Source organism: Panthera pardus, unplaced genomic scaffold (assembly GCF_024362965.1).
Source record: "Panthera pardus isolate Hobbes unplaced genomic scaffold, ASM2436296v1 HiC_scaffold_25, whole genome shotgun sequence".
Classification (NCBI taxonomy): Eukaryota; Metazoa; Chordata; class Mammalia; order Carnivora; family Felidae; genus Panthera; species Panthera pardus.
Genome location: NW_026526821.1, coordinates 25,930,821 through 25,951,871, shown reverse-complemented (window position 1 = coordinate 25,951,871; position 21,051 = coordinate 25,930,821). Strand labels below are relative to the sequence as shown.

General features: G+C 50.5%; 1 protein-coding gene across 1 annotated transcript; it reads right to left on the bottom strand.

The window, feature by feature from the left end:
- Positions 1-2,731: 2,731 nt before the first annotated feature.
- SUN5 (Sad1 and UNC84 domain containing 5) lies at positions 2,732-17,678 on the bottom strand. Its single transcript, XM_053889962.1, is given in 14 exon segments — positions 2,732-2,782; positions 2,784-2,897; positions 3,955-4,041; positions 4,538-4,705; positions 5,214-5,329; positions 6,232-6,310; positions 10,616-10,724; positions 11,286-11,320; positions 12,673-12,722; positions 13,599-13,660; positions 14,578-14,644; positions 15,631-15,705; positions 15,897-15,955; positions 17,481-17,678. Coding segments are annotated over 14 exon segments (1,137 nt in total). The 5' UTR covers positions 17,546-17,678.
- Positions 17,679-21,051: the final 3,373 nt, after the last annotated feature.

Below are 21,051 nucleotides of genomic sequence, written 5' to 3'. Positions count from 1 at the left end.
GACAAGCACATTTCCGATTCATCCATCCTTCTAATGCCCAGCTGGACACTTGTCAGCCTTTACACCTGCCTGCCCCTTCTCGTATGAATTCCCTCCCTTGCAGACTCCAGTCCCTGTGCCCTTTCCGGTTTGGTTAGCCTGTCCCCTTCTGGGGCCCTGCTTAGGGGCAGTGTCACCCCCTCTCCCCCCAGAGGACTGGGCCTCCTATCACCTGCATGGGGATGGAGGTTGACAATTACCTTGGTGATCATTTACCCAGCACCTACTGTGTGCCATGCTCCGTGTGAGAGCTCTGTGGACAGAGTCACGGTAGGTACAGTTTTTAGCATTTCTTTTTTTAAAAAAATTTTTTAATGCTTTATTTTTGAGAGAGAGACAGAGTGTGAGCAGGGAGGGGCCGAGAGAGGGAGTCACAAATCCGAAGCAGGCTCCAGGCTCTGAGCCATCAGTACAGAGCCCGACTCAGGGCTCGAACTCATGAACCACGAGCTGAAGTCGGATGCTTAACTGAGTCACCCAGGCGCCCCTGTGTTTAGCATTTCTGTAAGCTCTTGAGTAAATACTAAACAGGTGGGACTCAGCTAAGGCAAAGATATTGCATGCAAAATATGAGTGACGGCTTCAGGGAACAGCAACTTAAAAAAATTTACATCTGCGTTTCTAATAGTATACAGTAATGACAGAATGTGCTATCAGAATTTATAGGATTTTCTTATGTTTCTGAAGTATCTCAAATTTTCCATTAAAGGATTTAAGGTATTTCATAGATTTTTTTTTTCAAATTTTTATTGTGGTAAAATACACGCAATATAAAATTTACCATCTTAACTTTTAAAATTTACAGTTCAGTGGTATTAACTATATTCATACTAAAGTGCATCCGTCTCCGCCAGCCATCTCCACAGCTCTTTCCATTTTGTACAACGGGAACTCTCTACCACTAGACAATTAACTCTCCATTCTCCCCTACCCCCAGCCCCCGGCAGCCATTCTACTTCCTGTCTCTGTGAATTTGGCTAAGGATCTCATGTAAGTGGAATCACACCATGTCTGTCTTTTTGTGACTGCCTTATTTCATCTGGCATAATGTCCTCAAGGTTCATCCATGTTGTAGCATGTTCCAGAATGTCCTTCCTCTTGAAAGCTGAATAATATTCCGTTGTATGTATATGTCAAATTTTATCTGTTCACCTGCTGTTGGACGCTGGGGTTGCTTCCATGTTTTAGCTGTTGCGAACAACGCTGTGACGAACGCGGGTGTTCAAATACCTCTTTGAGACTCTGCTTTCAATTCCTTTGGGTATAAACCTAGAAGCAAGATTGCTGGATCGTATGGTAATTCTATTTTTTTAAGTTTATTTTATTTATTTATTTTGAGAAAGAGAAAGAGCATGCAAGGGAGGAGCAGAGAGAGAGAGAGAGAGAGATGGGGAGAGAGAGAATCTCAAGCAGGCTCCGCACTGTCAGCACAGAGACCGACTCAGGGTGGGGCTCGAACTCACAAACCAAGAGATCATGACCTGAGCCAAGATAAAGGGTTGGACGCTTAACCGACTGAGCCACCCAGGCGCCCCTGATAATTCTGTTTTCCACAGCGACTGTATTCTTACATTCTCATCAACAGTGCACAAGGGTTCTGATTTCTCCACATCCTCATCAACAATAAGCATTGATTTTGTTTTGTTTTGTAGTATCCTAATGGGTGTGAGGTGGGATCTCACTGGAGTTTTGATGTGCATTTCACTAATGATTAGTGACATTGCATGTGCTTATTGGCCATTGCATATTTCTTGGGAGAAATGTCTATTCAAGTCCTTTGCCCATTTTTTATAAGTTCATTTATATATTTTGAGAGAGGGTGGGGGGAGAGAGAACACGAGTGGGAGAGGGGCAGAGAGAGAGAGGGAGGGAGAGAATCCCCAGCAGGCTCCTTGCTGTCAGCGCAGAGCCTGATGTGGGGCTCGAACTCATGAAATGAGAGATCATGACCTGAGCCAAGATAAAGGGTCAGACGCTTAACCAACTGAGCCACCCAGGCGCTCCCTTTGCCCATTTTTGAATTGATTTTTTTGTTGTGGTGGTGGTTGAGTTTTAGGAGTCTATATGTTCCGGATGTGAATCCCTTATATAATTTGAAATGTTTTCTACCATTCCGTGGGTTGTCTTTTTACTTTGTTTACATACTATCTTTGGAGGCACAACATGGAATAGATATGTGTATACCTGGAAAAACTGAGGTCCAGAGAGGGTGTGTGTCCTGTCTGATGCCACCCAGTAAATGGTCTGTGTGATGTTGAAACACTCTGTGCTGGGCAAGGGTGGGACCTCTCATCTCCCACCTCATCTAATACAACAGCCATAATCTTGTTCCTATTGTACACCTGGAGAGTGAGGCCCCGAGAGGGCTGGGTCTTGCCCAAAGTCGCCCCTGGTCAGGGGCAGAGCGTGACTCGAAGCCAGGGAGATGACGTATGTACAAGGATGAGACTGGCTGGGTTTGAATCCTGGTGCTGCCCTTTGTGAGCTGTGACCTCTGGCAAGTTTTTGCTCAGTGCCTTCACTGTCCCCATCTGTGAAATGGGGCCTCATGGGGCTGTTGCGAGGGTGCCTGGACACCCAGGATGAGACTGAGAATCGCTAAGTGTGGCCTCAGACGTCACATGCTAGCCCACCCTCACTCTTTGGAGCCAAAAAGACATTCCGACTTGGGCTGGGCTGCGAAGAATAAACTTTAATCTCTCTCTGGGTAGGAGCTCTGAGCAGGCTGCTCTCTAGAGCTGTCGAGGTGGGGTCACGGAGCCGTGCACGCGCACTCGGTACAGGCAGGTGAAGCGTGGGTTCCCCCAGTTGCTTGAGATCTTCACCTTGACGGCACCAAAAGCTCGGACAGGCTGGTTCTGGAAGAGTCACAGACATGGGGCCATTGGCCTCCACTCTGCCTGTCCAGAGAGGTGTTTGGGAGTGGAAGGGAACCCTCCTATTTCACAGGTGGAGAAACTGAGGCTCAGAGAGTGGAATGAACTGTCCCGAAGCCGCACAGGAAGTTGGTACTCAGGGGTTGGGATGGAAGGTACTGAGGTGAGAAAGACAGGTATACCGTGATGGGGAAAGTGTCCCAGCCTCGGGACCCTGGACAGATGGCTGTGGAACCCCGGGGCAAGTCACTGCCCCTCTTGGGGCTTCAGTTTCCCCGCTCTGTAAGATGGGCGGGTGGGGGGGGGGGCGGTAATATCTTCCCATGAGACCACGTCCTGGAGCTAGCTGGCCTGTAGGAGATGCTCGGTGAGCACGCCTCCTCCTTGAGAGGGGACAGAGCCCGGTGCAGAAGCTGGGGCTTGGCCTCTGAGATCTCTTTGGATGCTCTTAACTTTCCAGGGAATTAAACAAGGGGGGACTGAGGCGCAGAGACGAAGGGAATGGCCCAAAATCTTGCAGATTTGTGGTACCAGGATTTGGAGCAGTATCACTGATTCCCAAGTGTTGACATTCCACTGAGTCTCAGGGCCATTCTAGCAGCCACCCTGCTGTGTCCTGCTCCTGTCCCCGACTCCCTCCCCTTCAGGCCCCAGTTTGCCCTGCTGTGGTTAGATCAGGTGCTGACAACGGGGCCTCCCAGTATGGAGATGCTAAAGCAGTCCCCCTGTTCAAGAGCTCCTGTCCATGGGAGGAACTGCCACGGGAGGAACTGCCACGGGAGGAACTGCAACGGGAGTGCTCCTGGGCAAGTCAGGGAGACAATGAACTGCTAGAAGCTGGACAGGTCTCCTCCGGGTCCCACTTTTGGCCCTGGGCAGTGGCTCCATACTCTGAGCCTCGGTTTCCTTGTTTGTCACATGAGTTAGTGACAAGTGTGCACTGCAAGGCTGTTGGTGGATGAAATGGGGCTCCCGGGGAAAGCCCTGCACATGGTGCACGTTTGCTGTGTGCTCAACGTAGGCAGCCTTTCTCAGGTACCTGGAGCGGGAACATCTGGATGATGTTTTCCGGCTGAAACTGAAACGCCCCCAGGAACACCTCCTCCTTGGGAGAGCCTTCCATGCCCTGTGGAACCAGAACCGAGGCAAAAGGGTCAGATGCGGGCAGGGCCTTCAGAGGGTGTTGCCCCTCTCCAGCTGAGACTTGCATACCTCCCAGGATGGGGAACTCCCTACCTCTTTGGGCACCACTGCATCGCAGCACAGAGGAATAGATAGGAGAGAGCACTGGATTGAGAATCAAAAGGCTGAGGGTCCTCTTCTAATTATGCCACTGAGTTGTAGGTTTTGGGTGTTTCCCTGACCCTTTTCTGGACCTCAGTTTCCTTATCAGTGTCTCTGAAGACTAAATTGGCTCTGAAAAGCTTGGGTTGAAATAAAGTGGCTGTTTATCTCCTATCCTTAAAGGCTGTGATCAACGCCAAACCTGGCCATTCTCAGCCTTAACTAAGCCTCATCCAGCCCCTCTAGCCTGCTTGGGTTGTGCAGACAGGGTGCCTAGAATCCCGCCAGACGAGGCTGTCTCCTTAGTTAGGCATTGCTCCCTGTGGGGGCGTGCTCACGTAAATGACAAAGTCCTTGGGAGCAGTGTCCAGGTTGCCCGACAGTGAGATGGTCTTGGGGATGTGCTGCAGCGTCAGGTTGGACAGGTAGACCTTCTGGGCCATTCGGATGGTCACCTGGCCTCGGTCACCCGAGAAGGCCCAGCAGTTGCCGGGTGTCACGTTGGGCTGGAAGGGGCAGGTGCGATGGGGGCCATGCTGGGTGGGTGGGTTAAGGTGAATTCCTCATCCCACCCTGGCTCCCCTAGACCTCCTTTGCCTCCTGGGTGAGCCGGATCCCTCCATCTACAAAGCTTGGCTCCAGCGCCACCAACTCCAGGAAGCTCCCCTGATTGCTGATGGTAAGAATGAACCTTCCCGTCAGCCCAGTGCAGGGCAGGCAGGGGCCTGCTTGGGGCTGCGAGGGTTCCTTGACCCTCAAGTCTTGAAGGGCCCCCTTCCAGTGCCAAAGCAGACTGTCCCTGCCCGGCGCCCACCCCTGCTCCTGCCCAGTCCCCCCGTGGTTCCTGCTGTCTATTCTTGCCTCTTGCCCCTATCGCGTCTCTGTCTCCTGTTCCTATCCCTAGCCCCACACCGGGCCCCCACCCACTTTGTGCGCACCCCCAGTGTCTGCTTCCAGGTCCTGCCCCCAGGACCCTGACACTCCCCCCCTCCCCAGTCCCCCCATTCCCCCTGCCTCGAGGATCACGTCCGGGGGCTGCGCGTAGTTCCATAGCCGGATCCAGTTCCAGCAGGAGCGAGCCTTGTCATAGTTGTATGTGGCAGACGTTTGCTCAAAGTCGATGGAGGCCCCTGTGTGGGAGTGACGGTGTCAGATTGGGCACTGACCACGTGCCGGGCGAACACTTTAGGTGAGTCATTGGCCCTCTGTAAACTTCAGATGTTCCCTGGGTGATGGGAGTAATAACAGAAGCCATAATCGTGATAACACCCCCCTACCTCACGGGGCTGTTGTGAGGTTGAGGTGAATCAATACAACAAAGTCCTTCCAGCCAGACTCATTATTATTTCCGTGGCTCTTGCTGTGCCTGCTTCACAGAGGAGGGCACTCTGGCTCTGAGAGGTCGAGTGAGGCCCCGAGAGCGTAAACCAGTGCCCTCTGACTCCCCGTGCCCCTGGGCCTGGGTCAGCTGGTGCTGCCTGGCCGGCCCCACCTCTCCTCCTTCCGCGTGTCCCCCACACACTCCTGCTGTGCTGTCGCAGGAGGACCGTTCACATGGGTTCCCCTGGGTCTGGAAGACTTTTCCCTCCTCTCCAGGTCTCAACTCAAACATCCTTCCGCACAGGCCTCTGCCCAGGTCCCCTCCATGCCAGTCACCTGCTTCGGTTTTCCGCAACACTGATTCCCAACTACAACTGGGCCTGCGTTGGTTTTTTTAGACGGTCAGTCTCCCCGGCTCTGCCGGCCTCTGGGTTTGGAGGGGGTGGGGGGAGTGGACGGGCGGAGTGGGGGGGAGTAGATGCGGGGTGGGGTGGGGGGGAGTGGAGGGCCTCCCCTCCCCACCTCAGCCCCCTTTAGAGAAAATAGAAAATTGTAGCAAAAAAAAAGCCGTCTGGGGGCAGAGGCTAGCTCTGAGCATGAACTTGCCAGGAGCAGAGGATACCAGACCAGAACTGAAATCCACCCACTGAAGAGTTTCTGAGGACCCTTGAGGCAGGCTGTTGGGTGGGGGAGGTGAGGGGGAGTCGCTTACCTATAGACTTTAGGGCAAAGTCTGGCTTTTCAATATAATCTCCTTGTATCATCTTCATTATTTTCTGGGCCATTTTTTGCTGAGAAGGCAGAAAACACAAACCGTGTGCTGGTGTGTTCTTATAGATCCTGTCCACGTGCGGGTTCGCACCCAGTGACAGGTGGCTGCAGATATCCTCATGTCCCTAACTGCTTACCCCTGCCTGTGGAGGCTGTGGCTGGTCCTGGCACAAGACCACCGGTCACTACACTGTGAGGAGGCCCGGGTGACACGGTGCCATCACTACCCCACCCGCCGGGTCTACGACGGGGTCACACGTGGGACCAGAGTCTCAGGGAAGTTAAGGGCAGGGCATCTGGAGTCAGACAGACTTTTACCGCTGTGGGGCTTTGGGCTAGTTACCGCCCCTCTGAGTCTTGACCTTGTTGTCTGTAACATGGGGATGATAATTACATCCTCCTCCTGCCGCTGTGAGGACTAGAGCTAACGCTTGTAAGGCTGCTACCATGTGCCAGGACTGTCCTCAGTGTCACATAAGTCCACTCTTATCCCCTCACAGCAGCCCCAGGAGGTATGTGCTATTATCACTTCCATTTTAAAGATGAGAATACTGGGGCACAAAAGGGTAAGGTGTCCAAGGTCACACAGCTGGTAAGAGGCAGAGCCAGGCAGTTTGGTTCCAGTGTTTGGGCTCTGAGCTACTACACTCTCCTGCCAGATAAAGACTGCAAAGCACTTAGCATGCTTGGTACTCAGTAAATGCTGGCCACTATTTTTTTTTTAACGTGTATTTATTTTTGAGAGACAGAGAGAAACAGAGCACGAGCGGCAGAGGGGCAGACGCAGAGAGGGAAACACAGAATCCGAAGCAGGCTCCATGCTCTGAGCTGTCAGCACAGCCTGAGGCAGGGCTCGAACCCACGAACCGTGGGATCATGACCTGAGCCGAAGTCGGCGCTTAACCAACTGAGCCACCGAGGCGCCCCAATGCTGGCTATTATTTTTATTAGACTCTTCAAAACTGTGGCCACAACCAGGTCTCCCACTCCACACCCTTCTTTCAGTATGACTTTGACACACTTCCCATTGAGAGGTGGGGCTAAGGTTCCCTCCCATAAGTCTGGGGGGGCCTGAGGCTATGGCAGAGGTGATGCCGTGTGACTTCTGGGCTAAGCCTAAAAGGGGATACAGCTCTATTTCATGGGGAGGCTCATTCTTGGAGCTGCCAAGCTGTGAGGAAGCCCACACAACACTGAGCGCCCACCTATGGTTGCATTAGTCAACAGCCCTGAGTTCCCAGCTGATAGCCAATGTCAACTTCTAGACATGTGAGTGAAGATGCTTCCAGATGGGTCCAGACCCAGATGCCACGTCACCCCCAGCCTTCAAGTCTTCCCAGGTGAGGCCTCATTGTGGAACAGTGACAAACCATCCCCACTGCACTCCGTTTGGATCCCTGACCCACGGAATCTCTGCGCATAATAAAACAATTGTTTTGCACCACTAAGTTTTGGAGTGGTTTGCTATGTGGCAGTAGTAACTAGACCAGCCACGGTGCTACAGGGCAGGGATTTGTTGATATGGAAACTCAGAAAGGTTGATGACCTGCCTAAGCTCCAAACGGTAAGAAAAAATGTTGTATCCATAAAACAAGAATATGGATCTATGAAAAAGAACACCCAGAGAGCAAAAATGAAGTTCTTAGGAATTCAGACTATGTTAGCAGAAATGAAAAACTCAATGGAAGTTTTGGAAGATAAAGCTGAGACTATTTTCTCATATCATAACAAATAGAAGAAAACAGGAAGAAATGGGAGAAAGAGGATTAGTTCAAGAGTTTAACATCCAAATAATAGGAATTTCAAAAATGAGAATAAACCACATATGGCTGGGAGGGGATACATCCATTTAATCACACAATTAAAGAACACTTTTTAGGACTAAAGGGCATGAGTTTCCAGATTGAAAGGGCCCCAAGGGTAGCTAGCCCATAGGCAAATTATCATAACATTTAAGATGTAAGGTGAGATGTAGGGCTTCCAGGGAAGATATAGTAAGTTACAGAGGATCAATGTTCCCACTAAAAACAACTAGTAAAACCAGATAGTTTATGAAATCATATTGTAAAGCCACCACTGAGCTATGGGAGCAATGAGGACCAGATGTATTAAAATTCTAGAGAGGAGAGAACCATTCCGAAATTCATGAACAATTTTTTAATGCCTGGGGGCATTTGATGATTCTGGGCATGGGCTGAAGACATGGGTATAGGCTGGACAATGGCTGCTATTGGTGAAAGAGAAAGCAGCAAAGATTTTAGTAGACACACAGGACTAAAAGGACAAAATTGGAGACTTGATGAACCTCAAACCTGAACAGTTTTCCCCATAAGATGTTAACTGAAACCCAGAACTATTGAAGAGGCCAAAGAGCTAACTTGAAAGCTTCTGAAAGACATATTAAAACTTCCCAGTCTCATAATGCTTAGAAACCAAGCCCCTTTCCGTGAAGGGACCCCAAAACAAAATAAGCAAGAGATTAAAGCCTTACAAACATCTTCTTAGTATATATCAGAAACATTGGAGGGCTTGTTGAAACATACATGATTGGCTCCCATCCTCAGTAGGTCTGAGGGAGCCCATTAATTTGAATTTCTAACATCTTCCCAGGTAATGCTGATGTTCCTGATATGGGAGCCACACTTTGAGAACCGCTGCCCTAGAAGGAGTGGTGAATCAATACTGAGAGGCTGTAGCCACACCTGGAGGCACTAAACCAATTATGGGCACAATTAGAGGCCGAGAATCCAAGCTTGCCCCTGGCAGAGAAGGTTACCACTAGGGCTGCAGATTTTGCATTCATGCAGGGCTGGGAGACAAAATTGGAGACTTGAGAGGGGTGCCTGGGTGGCTCAGTCCATTAAGTGTCCAACTCTTGATTTCGGCTCAGGTTGTGATCTCAGAGTGCGTGAGTTCAAGCCCAGCATCAGGCTCTGTTGCTGACAGTGTGGAGCCTGCTTGGGATTCTCTCTTTCCTACTCTCTCTTTCCCTCCTCTGTTCGTGCTCACTCCCTTTCTCTCTCATATTAAGTAAATAAATTTAAAACAAACAAAAACTTTTTTAATTTTTTTTTAATTGGAGACTTGAGAAGCCTCAGACATATGGTCAGTCTTTCCCATCAAGATATCTACCAAAAGTTTGAAGCTGCATGGGAAGGACACTAAAGGGTTAAGCTGAAAAAATCTGACTAAATCTTACACAAATTGCCACCCAGGTTTGAAACAGCTCAATGAACATCTACATAGAAGTGATAAGTGTACTCATCTTCCTTACAAAGAAAATGGGGAACTCTCTCTAGTTGAAGTTATACCTATCTGGAGCACAGAGTTCTTTTGTATACAATGTCCAGAAAAACACTAAAAAAGTACTGGACATGAAAAGACAATACCATATGACTGATACTCCAAAGAAAAACAACAATAGAAAAAGATCATAGATGATCCAGATATTGGACTTAGAAGATAAGGATAAAAATTACTACAACAATATATTAAATAAAAGAAAGAAAAAATGGACGACATAGGTAAGATGTTGGAGAATTAATCTATGGTTAATTCACCATAGAATTAAAATTTATGAAAAAGAATCAAATATGTATTCTAAAACAATGCAATATATGAAATTAAGAACTTAATGGAAAAATTTAACAGTAGATTGGACAGAACAGAATACAGGATTAGTAGCAAACTTAAAGAAATGTGAATAGAAAATATCAAAACTCAAGCACATGGAGAAAAAGAATGAAAATCAAACACATCAGGTGATCAAATACATCACTCTAACAGTCTAGCATAGATGTAACTGGAGTTCTAGGAGAGGAGATAGATAATGGGGAAGAAACAATATTTTAAGAAACAATAGCTAAGCATTTTTAGCAACTATTGAAGAAATAAATCTGTAGATCCAATAAGCTCAGCAATCCAATCCCAAGCAGGTTAAATATGCAACACTGTGGATAAAAAGAACATCATACAAACTCCCAGAGATAAAAAAACAGATCACACTCAATGGACCAATAATAAGAGCACTAATAGACTTCTCAAAAGCAGCAGTATAACTAGAACACAACAGTGGAATTCTTTCAAAATGTTCAGGGGAATATTTCCTATCTAGAATTCTATACCCAGCCAAACTATCAATCAAATGCAAGGGTAGAATAAAGATATTTTCAAGTGTGCAAGTTCTAAGCAAATTAATATGCCTCTTATTTGACTCTTTCCCAGGAAATTATTGGGGGATGTGCTCCACCAAAAGTTGGGAAATAGGAAAAAGGGCATCAAACAAAGAAGTCAGATGTTTGGGAGCAGAATGGCCAGTATCTCACCTCATCTGACATGGCTTCCATCAACTGGAGCTTGGCAATGAGTTGGGTCATGTTACCTCGGAGGTCCTGGATTTCCCCAGAGTGATGCTGCACCTTCTCCTGGTACATTCTTACAAGAAAGGAGTGAGAACATGAAGTGACTGATTTGCAATGCTGCTATTGTCACCCTTAGCTTCTATCTGTGTCAGTCAACCTACAAAGAACTAGCTTCACATTTCCTCACTCTTCTGGGCCCATCCCTGGCCCTACCCAGCAGGTTCTTGTCTCTTCCTCCTACTTGGAATACCTTTAAATTTAACTCATTCCTTCCAAATATTCCTATTTTGTTTGCAGTTAAGGATGATGCCACCAGGTGGTATACTGTTGGTTAAAATTTCTTCTCAGCTTCCACTTGCTGAGTGTGATTTATTCAGGACAGTTGACATCTTTAACGTTCATAATTACCCAGAGCAAGGTGGGTGTTATGTCTCATCTCATAAATGAGGAGTTGAAGGCCCAGAGAGGTGAAGTGACTTGCAAAAGTTTAGCCAAGTAGGAAGTACGGGAGCTGGGATTTAAACCTAGGTTTATCTGACTGTGGAGCCCACATTCTTAGCCAATACCTTACAGGTCCTGGATATAGTTCTGTTTTTTTAGGTGATAGTAAGATTATTTAGCAGATTCTTCTTACCTCAAGCTCTGCAGTGGACTATCTATGCTGTCATCCTGGTAGGGTGTTGCAGAAACAAGGGATCTTTTTCAGATGGCCTCATCTGGGCCCAATAGAACTTCCTCCATTCAATCTTCCACAACCATAAATCCATCCATTCATCTGCCTTCCCATTTACTCTTCCATCCATCCACTCAACTACCATCTATCCAAAATCCAGTGTATCCTCCATTTTAAGTCGATCCATCCAAATCCACATTCATCCACCCTTCCACCTATCCACCAGCCCATCCAACCACCCTTTCTCACACATATACTCCTCCATTTATCCAACCTGCCTCATCCCTCTTATCCACCCTCCCATTCATATAACTTACCTTATATATTGACCTTTTCATCAATCAATTCATCCTCCCATCTATCTACCCTCCCATCTATCCAAACTCCCATTAACTGTCTGTCCATCCATCCATCCATCCATCCACCCATCCATCCATCCATTTATCCATCCATATATCTAATCTGCCCTCCTATCTGTCCATCTGTCCATTTTCTCATCCATTCAGTCTTCCATTCATCCATCCATCTATCCTCCCAGCCATTTTCCCACATCCCTACATCCACCACTTCTATCATCTCATCCATTCTCCCTCCATTCCACATTTCCATCTGATCATCCAATTAACCAATACCGATAGTGGCAACTTTCTGCCCAGTCCTGAGGTGGACATCACTGGAGTGAATTAGACGTGGCTCTGCCTTCAAGAGCACCCAAAAAAGTTGGGAAAATGTCATGATTGCTTTCATGATTAGAGAAAACTGTGGGAGGAAAGGGGAATGTCATCACCTTCACCCGGTATTTCTGGGGGAAGTGCCATTTTAGCTGGATCTTGAAGTATATGGAGTTTATACGGAGAAAAGAGTAGAGGGAAGGACAAGCTCATCAGATCTCTTTTCTCCTTAAGCATTCTGAGACTCTTTGTTGTCCTCTGACAGGGAGCAATAGCCATGATTTCCTCCTCCTTTCTCCCCAGGAACCACAAAGCAAATGATCTCATTTCATTTGAACAGAACAAACTGCCTTGAGTAGAGAGAATTGTGTTCCATTCTCACTATCGTTCTCTAGGAGGGAGATTTGATAAAGGAAATATAGGTCACCTCTGGGAGGGAGAGGCAGGAGAGCCATTCTGTAGGATGGACTATTGAATCTGGTCTTTAAAGCCACATTTTGGTGGGAGAGATGGGTTCCAGGTGGGTGGCATCGCAAAGACAGAGATTTGGGGCTGGAATGAGTCAGGAACTGATCAGGTTCCAGATGTGATGAGAGTGAGAGAAGCTGATGTAGGCAGCATTGACTAGTTGGGGTGCGGCCAGTCAGTGCTGAGGCCTGAAGAGAGCACACACTTACCTTCCAGACTTCCATTTTAGACGGTACGTGCATAGAAAATATCCAGAATCCTGTGGGGCCAGGAGAATGAGAGTGAGACATTTAAGATGAAAGGTTAAAAGCTTAGGCTCTGGAGTTAAGGCATCTGGATTCAAATCCCAGCTTTGGCACTTACTAACATTGTACAACTTTGGAAGAATTTACTTAATCTCTCTATACCTCAATTTCCTCCTCTGAGAATTTCCTCCTCCTAAAATGGGACCAACAGTAATATCCACTTCATGATCAAATGATATCATATATGTAGAGTGTCTCACATAAACCAAATAATCCATGTCCCCTCTCTCTCCCCGGCTCCAATTCTACTGGGGATAATCGATGAAGAGAAGAAAATGGGATGATGTTCCCTGTATTTCATAATCTCTGTGTTGCCTTAAATCCTACCATTCAAACCATTATTAAAGCTCTTTAAAACCTATTCATTGTTAATGATAAAGCAATCAACAAATCAGGAATAGAATGGAACTCCCACAATCTGATAAAGCCCATTTATGAAAATCCCCCAGCTAAAAAACACTTAATGGTAAAATATTGGATGAATTCTTCTGCCACCCCCACCCCACCGCCCTGCCTCCTTGGGCCAGTGTACTCGAGAGGAGGGAGGAGACTCCTTTGCTCGAGAAAGCAAAGCTGTGACCTGGGAGGTGACAGCAGTGGTTGGAAGGAATCCGCTGAAGCTCAGAAACAAGTAATAACGATCATACCACGGTTGGGGGAGAACTTGAGTTTTCAGCGCTTTTCTTAGTGTTCAAAACATGTTCTTGGTCATCAGTTAATTTAATCCTCACAGCAATACTCATTAACAGCCTTCACTCTTTTCCTCCCCAGGTTGGGCAAGAGCGCAGGGATACCTCCACCTGGGATGGGGCAGGGCCCTGGAGACTTACCAAAAGCACAGAGGATGAGAACACCTGTCTTTTCCATGAGCTTCTGGAAGAGCAGCCTGCATCTGGAAGAGAGAGAAGCAGAGGTCAAGGTGAAGTGGGGTTTTGCATAGGCTAGCAAGTCCTGGCCTGGCCCTTGTCCTCTTCCAACCCTGAAGGGCAGGGCCCTCCCTGGGCAGTGATACCCCCTCCAAGATGCTGACCACGTTCTGTGACTGCACAGCCTCACGGAGGAAAGAAAGCTCTCACCCTAGCATTTGGGGCCATCAGAGATACACTGACCGTGGTCCACCACGTCCTTTTCACACCCGTCTCCAGCTACATACTGTCTGTTCCCTCCCTTCTGTCCTGGTGAGCGCACCCTTCAGGGTTCAGCTCAAACAAATGTCCCCTCCTCCTATGACCTTCAGAGTCAACACTGCCCACCCTCACCCTTAACACCGGGTTTGGTGTCTGCCTGCCTTCCCCTATTGGGAGCTCAGGAGTGGTGAGGGTCAAGGCTGGGCCCAGAGTAGGCATTAAGATGTTTAGGATACAGGCTCTAAATGGATGAATGAGGGGGAAAGCTTTGCAGCACTTGGGAGGAGTTTGCGTGGGACAGGAGAGTGAAGGGAAAGGAAGGGACAGGCATGCCAGGAAGAAAAACAGCCTGCGCCTGGTGCTGAGGTGGGAGCAGGAACAGCGGGCCCAGGGGGTGAGAGCCCTAGTCTTGCTGGCCCAATGGGTCCACAACAGGATGCAGAATGAGAGCAGCATGGAAAGAAAGGGTGGGGCAGGATTCCAGAAGGTTGCGGGCTGATGTGCTGGAACCCTGGGGAGCCACAGTGGGTTCTGAGGTGAGAGAATATGCTAAAAGCCAGGTTTGGGATGGCTGGTCTGGTCCGGTGATCAAGGGATCATTCAGACCAGTGAGGGGGCTGCCATAGGAACGGGCTGCGTGTTCCCAGCCCCCATCACCCTCCCCTCACCTGCCCCCGCTCACCTGCAGTTGTTGAACAGAATCTGGTGAGCCTGAGTCCTCAGGAAGCAGGCCAGGCAGGTGATCCAGGCTGCAAAGGAGGCAGGAGAGCAGGGAGTAGCCACACCCTTGTTTTTATCCCACCAACCCTTGCAGGAGGAGAGGTCCTACTGCTGGGAGACCCTCTCAATTTTGTAATCGAGCCCAGGGTAGCCCTGCTCTGCTCACAGGTAAGCACCCGCTCAGAGGGAGGACGGGCCCTAGAGGTGGGCACAGCTTGCGACCGGCAGTTAATAGGCACCTAGCATAGACTCAGGGGCACACGAAGCCTGGGATGTGCCGATGCCCATTCCCAGACACTGGGGGCTTCTCAAGGGCAGAGTCCTTGTCTGGTTTATCCCCAGGTGCCCAGTGTTGCCCACCATGGAGCCAGGTAAAAAGTTGGGGTTCAGGATGGATGAGTAGGTGGGAGACACGTGAACGGACAGGAGAATGGTAAGAGAATGGTTTGGAAGGTGGATGAAACGGAAGACGGTTGAGAGGAGGGGCGGACGGAAGGATGGATGGAAGGACGGATGGGTGGGTGACTGGATGGGTGTGAGTAGTAACAAATAAAGGTACGGGTGGCCGATGGCTGACGCAGTGAACCCAGGGGGTGCGTGGATATTACAGCAGATGGATACGAGGACAGATGGCTGGAGAAATGACTGAGTGATGAGGAAATGGAGGGGTGGGTGGGTGAACACTGGCATAGAAGGCTGATCTTTAGGGGGTGGTCAGACCCCGTGCCCGAAGGGAGGGCACACTGCGTCACACCATTCCGTGGCTTCATCAGTGGCCCCAGGGGCCAGGCTGGCGGGAGAGTAGCGGAGGGCCGACAGTCAGCCCCTCCAAACAGCAAGTCTGCCTCCTATCCCCTCTCCCCGACCACCAAAGAGACTCTGGCTGGAATGACGCCCCTGCCACCTTCGCTGGGAAGTCCTCCAGGGTTCCCTCCCTCCCCTGCAGCCCAGTGCAGGCCTTACCCCCACCCAGGCCCACGTTGATGGCCAGGGCATCTCTTCGGTGTATACGTACAGATACAGGCCAGCACGCACTGGGCCAGGCTCAGGGCCGGGGCGTTGATGCGGATGGGCAACACTATGGCATCACCTGCAGAGAGCACGGGGCCTGTCACGTCAGCGCCCACAGACACGGGGAGCACCCAGAACGTGGTGCGGCCACGCCTGCTCCCTAGCTCGCCCCTTGCTGGGTGACTCCGGGCTGCCCATCTGACATCTCTGAGCCTCGGGCCCTCGCTGTTCACGAAGACCCCAGGGCCCCTCTCGTCCCTCCCTGCTCACTCGCGTTTGGCAAGGCGTCCTGAGCCGTCCTGCAGGTGTTCCGGCCTCTTTGGGCGACCCTGGGGATAACAAGATTCACAATCTCATTTTATAATTTTTTCAAGAAACGTGGTGTCCCCGCGTTCCAGATTGAGAGACTGAGTGGCGGACAAGTTCGCCCAAGACCACCAGCCTGCGAATCAGGGACATACCAGGTCTGACTGACCCCAAACGCAAGTCTGTTTTGAGGAGAGGACTCGGTTTGCGGTGGCAGTCACAGGTGGTTATCCCCGCAAAGCCAATCGCTCCCGTCACTGGCAGGAGGCTGATTTTGGTCCCGTCCACTCCTACCCCGTGTGATTTTAGACAATCCCGATCACTCCAAGCCCTGCTGTCACACTCCCAGTGCCTTTGCTGTGACTGGCTCTAGTGGGGCGGGGGGGGGGGAGTTCCCACGGGGTGAGGTGTGGGGCTGGGCTGGGTATAGAGGCCTTGGGGGAAAGGCTTTCTCATTGCTAAAATGAGACCCACAGGAAGCAACGTCCGCTCTCCTTGCACCCTATACAGCCATGCTTCTCCGTGCTTCTGGAACCCTGGTGGCCTGTGACAGCGAGGAGGCCGACAGGAAGAGCAAAAAGGTGGCAGGGACCTGGATCTTAGGGGACATTGCAGAACCACAGAACTAACGTGCTCTGGAACCACACACGTCTTGGGACCTCTTGGCATGTGAGATAACAAATTGTCTTTATTTCTTAAGGCAAAGGTCTCCAAACATTTATTATCATACTCCCCTGATGTATTTATGTTTATTTATGAAGCAATTTTATATATATAATACCATATATACACATATATGTGCATAGCTCCAAGTGTGCTAACATATTATTTACTTTTTCAAATATTTATATGTTCTTGAGGACTATAAATTAAAAGAGGGTGGGCTAAAAATATACGCTGAAGTTCGGATGATTTGTCCCCTCACCCCAGCAGATTGTTTTGTATATCCTCTTTTTAAAATATTTTTAAAAATGTTTTTATTTTATTTCTGAGTGAGACAGAGTGTGAGTGGGGGAGGGGCAGAGAGCGAGGGAGACGCAGAATCGGAAGAAGGCTCCAGGCTCCGAGCTGTCAGCACAGAGCCCGATGCGGGGCTCGAACTCACAAACTGTGAGATCATGACCTGGGCTGAAGTCGAAGGCTTAACCAACTGAACCACGCAGGTGCCCCTGGTTTGTATACCCTCTTGGGATATACACCCCTTTTGGGGGCGCAGAGGTGGGCAGACAGATGGCAGAGGTGCTTGTTTGCCCATTTACCATCTCCCTCACTGGACTGTGACCTCCGTGGGGGCAGGAAGCACTTCCGCCTGGCGCGGCCCTGTGTCCCCAGCCCCCTGCTCAGTGCTTAGCAGGTGCTCAATAAACACATGTGGAAAGGGTCTCCCTTGGCTGGGAGACTTTAGGAAAGCCACAGTCAGACCTCTCTGACCTCAGTAGCTGCCTCTGTCAAGTGCGGCTGGTGATCGCCCGCTCACCTCCAAGGAGAGGGCAAAGGCAGTTTGTAAACCACAAAGAACTGGGCAGAGAGGGGGGCTGCTGTCCTCACCTCCTGGGTCTGGCATTCTCAGGCGGGTCACACGGGTCCCTGGGGTTCCTCAAGGACCGTGGCATCAATTTCCTTCTCTAGGAAATCTAGGGAAACGGTGCTGGGGCTCTCTGGGAGTCGGCAAGGGGGGAGAGACTACCACTGCTGCCACCTCCTAGTGTTCCCTGGAAGGTGCCATGTGGGATCTAGCCGGGTCAAGTGGAGTCGTGGGCACTGTGACCTCACAGAGCAGGGGGTGGGGGTGGGGGCTCTGCCCAGTCTCCAGCTTGGCCCCAGAACTTCCCCTTGGATGAGCCCATTCTGACTCCCTTTCTACTTATAAGATGAGGAAATTGAGGTCCCAGGACGGGAAGGGCCATGCTAGGATCTCAGGGCCTGGGCAGGGGAGAGAACCGAGGCTCCCATATCCAGGCCATGCTTTGTTCTTGCCCCCAGACCCCTTCCTGCCTCCAGCTTCCCGGACTTGCTACCTGCTTAGGCTGTCCATGAAGGTTTATAATGCTTGTCTTCTCGCTAGTGGAGGTTTTGCATAACACAAAATAATGTATATGTGGTTGCTTTAATCAAGTTCTACTTCTCCTGCAGAAAAATAAACGCATAGCAGAGTGGAAATGTCTGGCTATAGATATTTTTTTCCGTCAGCCCTGCCAATGGAGAGCCAATTTGGATTGTGAAGCTTAAAGGAACTCACTTTTGCCCCTTGATGGTAGTTGAGCAAATTGTAGGCTAAGTTCCGGCAGTCTGCAGAAGAAGGGTCCCTCAGGGAGTCCGGCATACAAAACCAGAATGTGTTTGTGTGTTAGGTTACAGAACAAAGATGTGACGCTTGCCGATGGGATTGAGGTTGCTAGTCAGCTGACCATGAGGTAGGAGAATATCCTAGATCACCCAGGCAGGCCCAGTGTAATCAGGGTCCTGTACCTGGCAGAGGGAGGCAGATGGGAGAGGGTGGCTGCACCAGCAGCCCTCAGCCCTACTTGCTGGTTTGAAGGTGGAGGAAGAGGCTTTAAGGCATGCAGTGAAAACAGCCTCTGGAAGCTGGAAAAGGCAGAGAAACAAATCCTCCCCTAGAGTTTCTGGAAAGGAGCAAAGCTCTGCCAATACCTTGACTTCAGCCCAGCGAGATCCATTTTGGACTTCTTGGACTTTTGACTTCCAGCGATATAAGACAAGAAATTTGTGTTTAAAGTCACGACGTTTGTCGTCATTTGTTACAGCAGCAATAGGAAACTAATACAGTACTCTTAAGAATTTTCGGTGAAGGGGAAGCCCTGAAATGCTGCCACTATAATTGTTCCAAGGGTCTTCCAAGTGTACATACATGCATTCGTTCCACAAATATTTACTGAGCACCCGGTATATTCCAGGCACCGGCTGCAGAGGTGAGCAGAACCAGCTCCCATCCCTGGGGAGGAGGGTCAAGGGGCTAGATCACCCAGGATGCTACACTGTGCACGTAGCAGGCGCCTGCCCACGCTTGCCATTGCTGTAGGGAGGAGGGGCTGGTGAGAATCTCCTTCCTTTGTATCCACTGGTCGTCAGTCAGTGTCCCCCGTGCTGGATGTGTCGAGGAAGAGGAAGTGTTTGTGCTGAGAGCAAACACTGAGAGTGGCTTTGGTCAATATTTGTGCCCCTCTCCACTGTCAGCTGTTTGCCCCGGCTACCACGAGGGCCGGGCGGCCAGGAGTCGGATGTTAGGGAGCTTGTGGCTGGCATAAGAATAGGGCAGGGGAGCTCCCGTCCTTTCAGGGGAGGGCTTGCTGATGTCCGTGGTCCCTGTCAGTTCTGGGGGCACTCGTGGGGATCCAGCACAGGGTGGGCTTGGGCCTGGTATTTGGGCTGGTGTGGAGTCAGCGGGAGCCATGAAGGGCTCTGGAGTGGGGGAAGGCTCCAAGTCCCCTTGTGCCTACACTCCAGCTAAGCCACGCAGAGGAACACAGGGGCGCCCTGCGGTTGTGCTGTCACTTCCCGTGCATATGTGTGTGTACATGCACAAACACGTATACACCCTCCCAATGCCAGGAAACAGTCAACTACTCACCCATACACACACACACACACACACACACACACGCTTGCAACACACACACTTTCCTCTGATGCTAGTGATTATTACCTAATGCACATGTGTATGTGTGACTACATGCACACAACCACATACTACACACACAGCCCTCATACACACATATATACAAACTTCTTCACGTATACACACAGCTCCTCGGGCCCCAGATGGCCCAGGTGGGGCCTGGAGTTTGTAATGTGGAAAGAGATGACGGGCCACACCCATGGCGCGTGAAATATGCGTTCGGAGAGAGCCTGAGGTATTAGGTAGCAGGGACTCGGTCATCCACGCACCCTCTCATCCGTTGCCCTTTGAGTTAGGGTTCAGGGTGTGGCCAGGAGCAGGGCTCAGTCAGTGACTGGGGTCAGGGATCAGGTAGCCTCCTGCTCCTCCCGAAAGGGCCAGGTTTCTGAGAGAGCTTAGAGCCACCAGGCCTGAGAGGTCGGTGAGTCGTGTCCCTGACTTTGGGCCTGGCCAGGCCCGGCTGGAGTGCTGAGGGGGCCCTGCGAAGAGTGGTCCTCTTTCCAGAGATCTCCTGGCCTAGGAGGCCCCAGGGTGGCCCATCCCCAGGGTCCTGCGGCGCTCGGCAGCAGCCCGGTTACGTGGCCGCCCCACCACATATAGGATGAAACACTTTGGCACAGGCCGTGTTTGCAGGGAAAACACTCGCAACCACAAGCAAACCTGCCCCTCCCTGGGTCCCTTTGCAGTGGGCCCCACACACCTGGGAGCCTCATAAAACAGCTTCCACACCTGCTAGGGTGTGAGGGGCTGAGAATCCACCCGTCCCAGAAAACCACCTGAGGTAGGAATGGGAATGGGGCTGGCACCCCTCCGGGGAGGAGCCTCGACTTCCCCATCGGTTTAAGGGGAATACGACTTCCAAGCGCCTTCCACAGAAGGGTCCATCCCCGGTCTTGTGGTGGGACTTTGGGCAAGTGCCACCTCGCTGGGCCTCCATTAGCCCATCTCAGCAGCGGCCCCTCATTCCTAAGTCAGACACAGATCCATCCGCTTGGCTGGGCTGGGTCTGGAGGGGTTTGGGGGCCATGCTAGAGGCCTGCATTTAGGACAGTCCTCAGCTGGTACAGGATAAGGTGAGGACAGGAGCCACCCTGGCTGGGTTCGAACAGCTGGACACTAGGATGGGCTGTCACACTGGGCTGGACTCCTGGCATCAGGAAGAACAGCCTTGGGCTTGGGGGTGGTGGGCCCGGGCTCTCTCCTTGGGGCGGGAGGCTGCTCTCAGTCTCCCTAACCAGGAATCTCCTCCACCTCCTCTGGCATGGCGTGGGTCCCACCGCCGGGCCTAGTTTGCTGTGTGGCCTTAGGCAAAGCCATGTCTTCTCTGGGCCTTGGGGCCTGCTTCCAGTCCAGATCCCCCTGTGGCTCCTGAGGAAGCAGGCTGGGAAGATGATACCTCCCAATGCCGAGATGCAAAATGGACGTGTGAGGGTCTCGGGTAGGGCTGCGATCACCACCCAGGGCTTGCGACCTCCGGGCTGG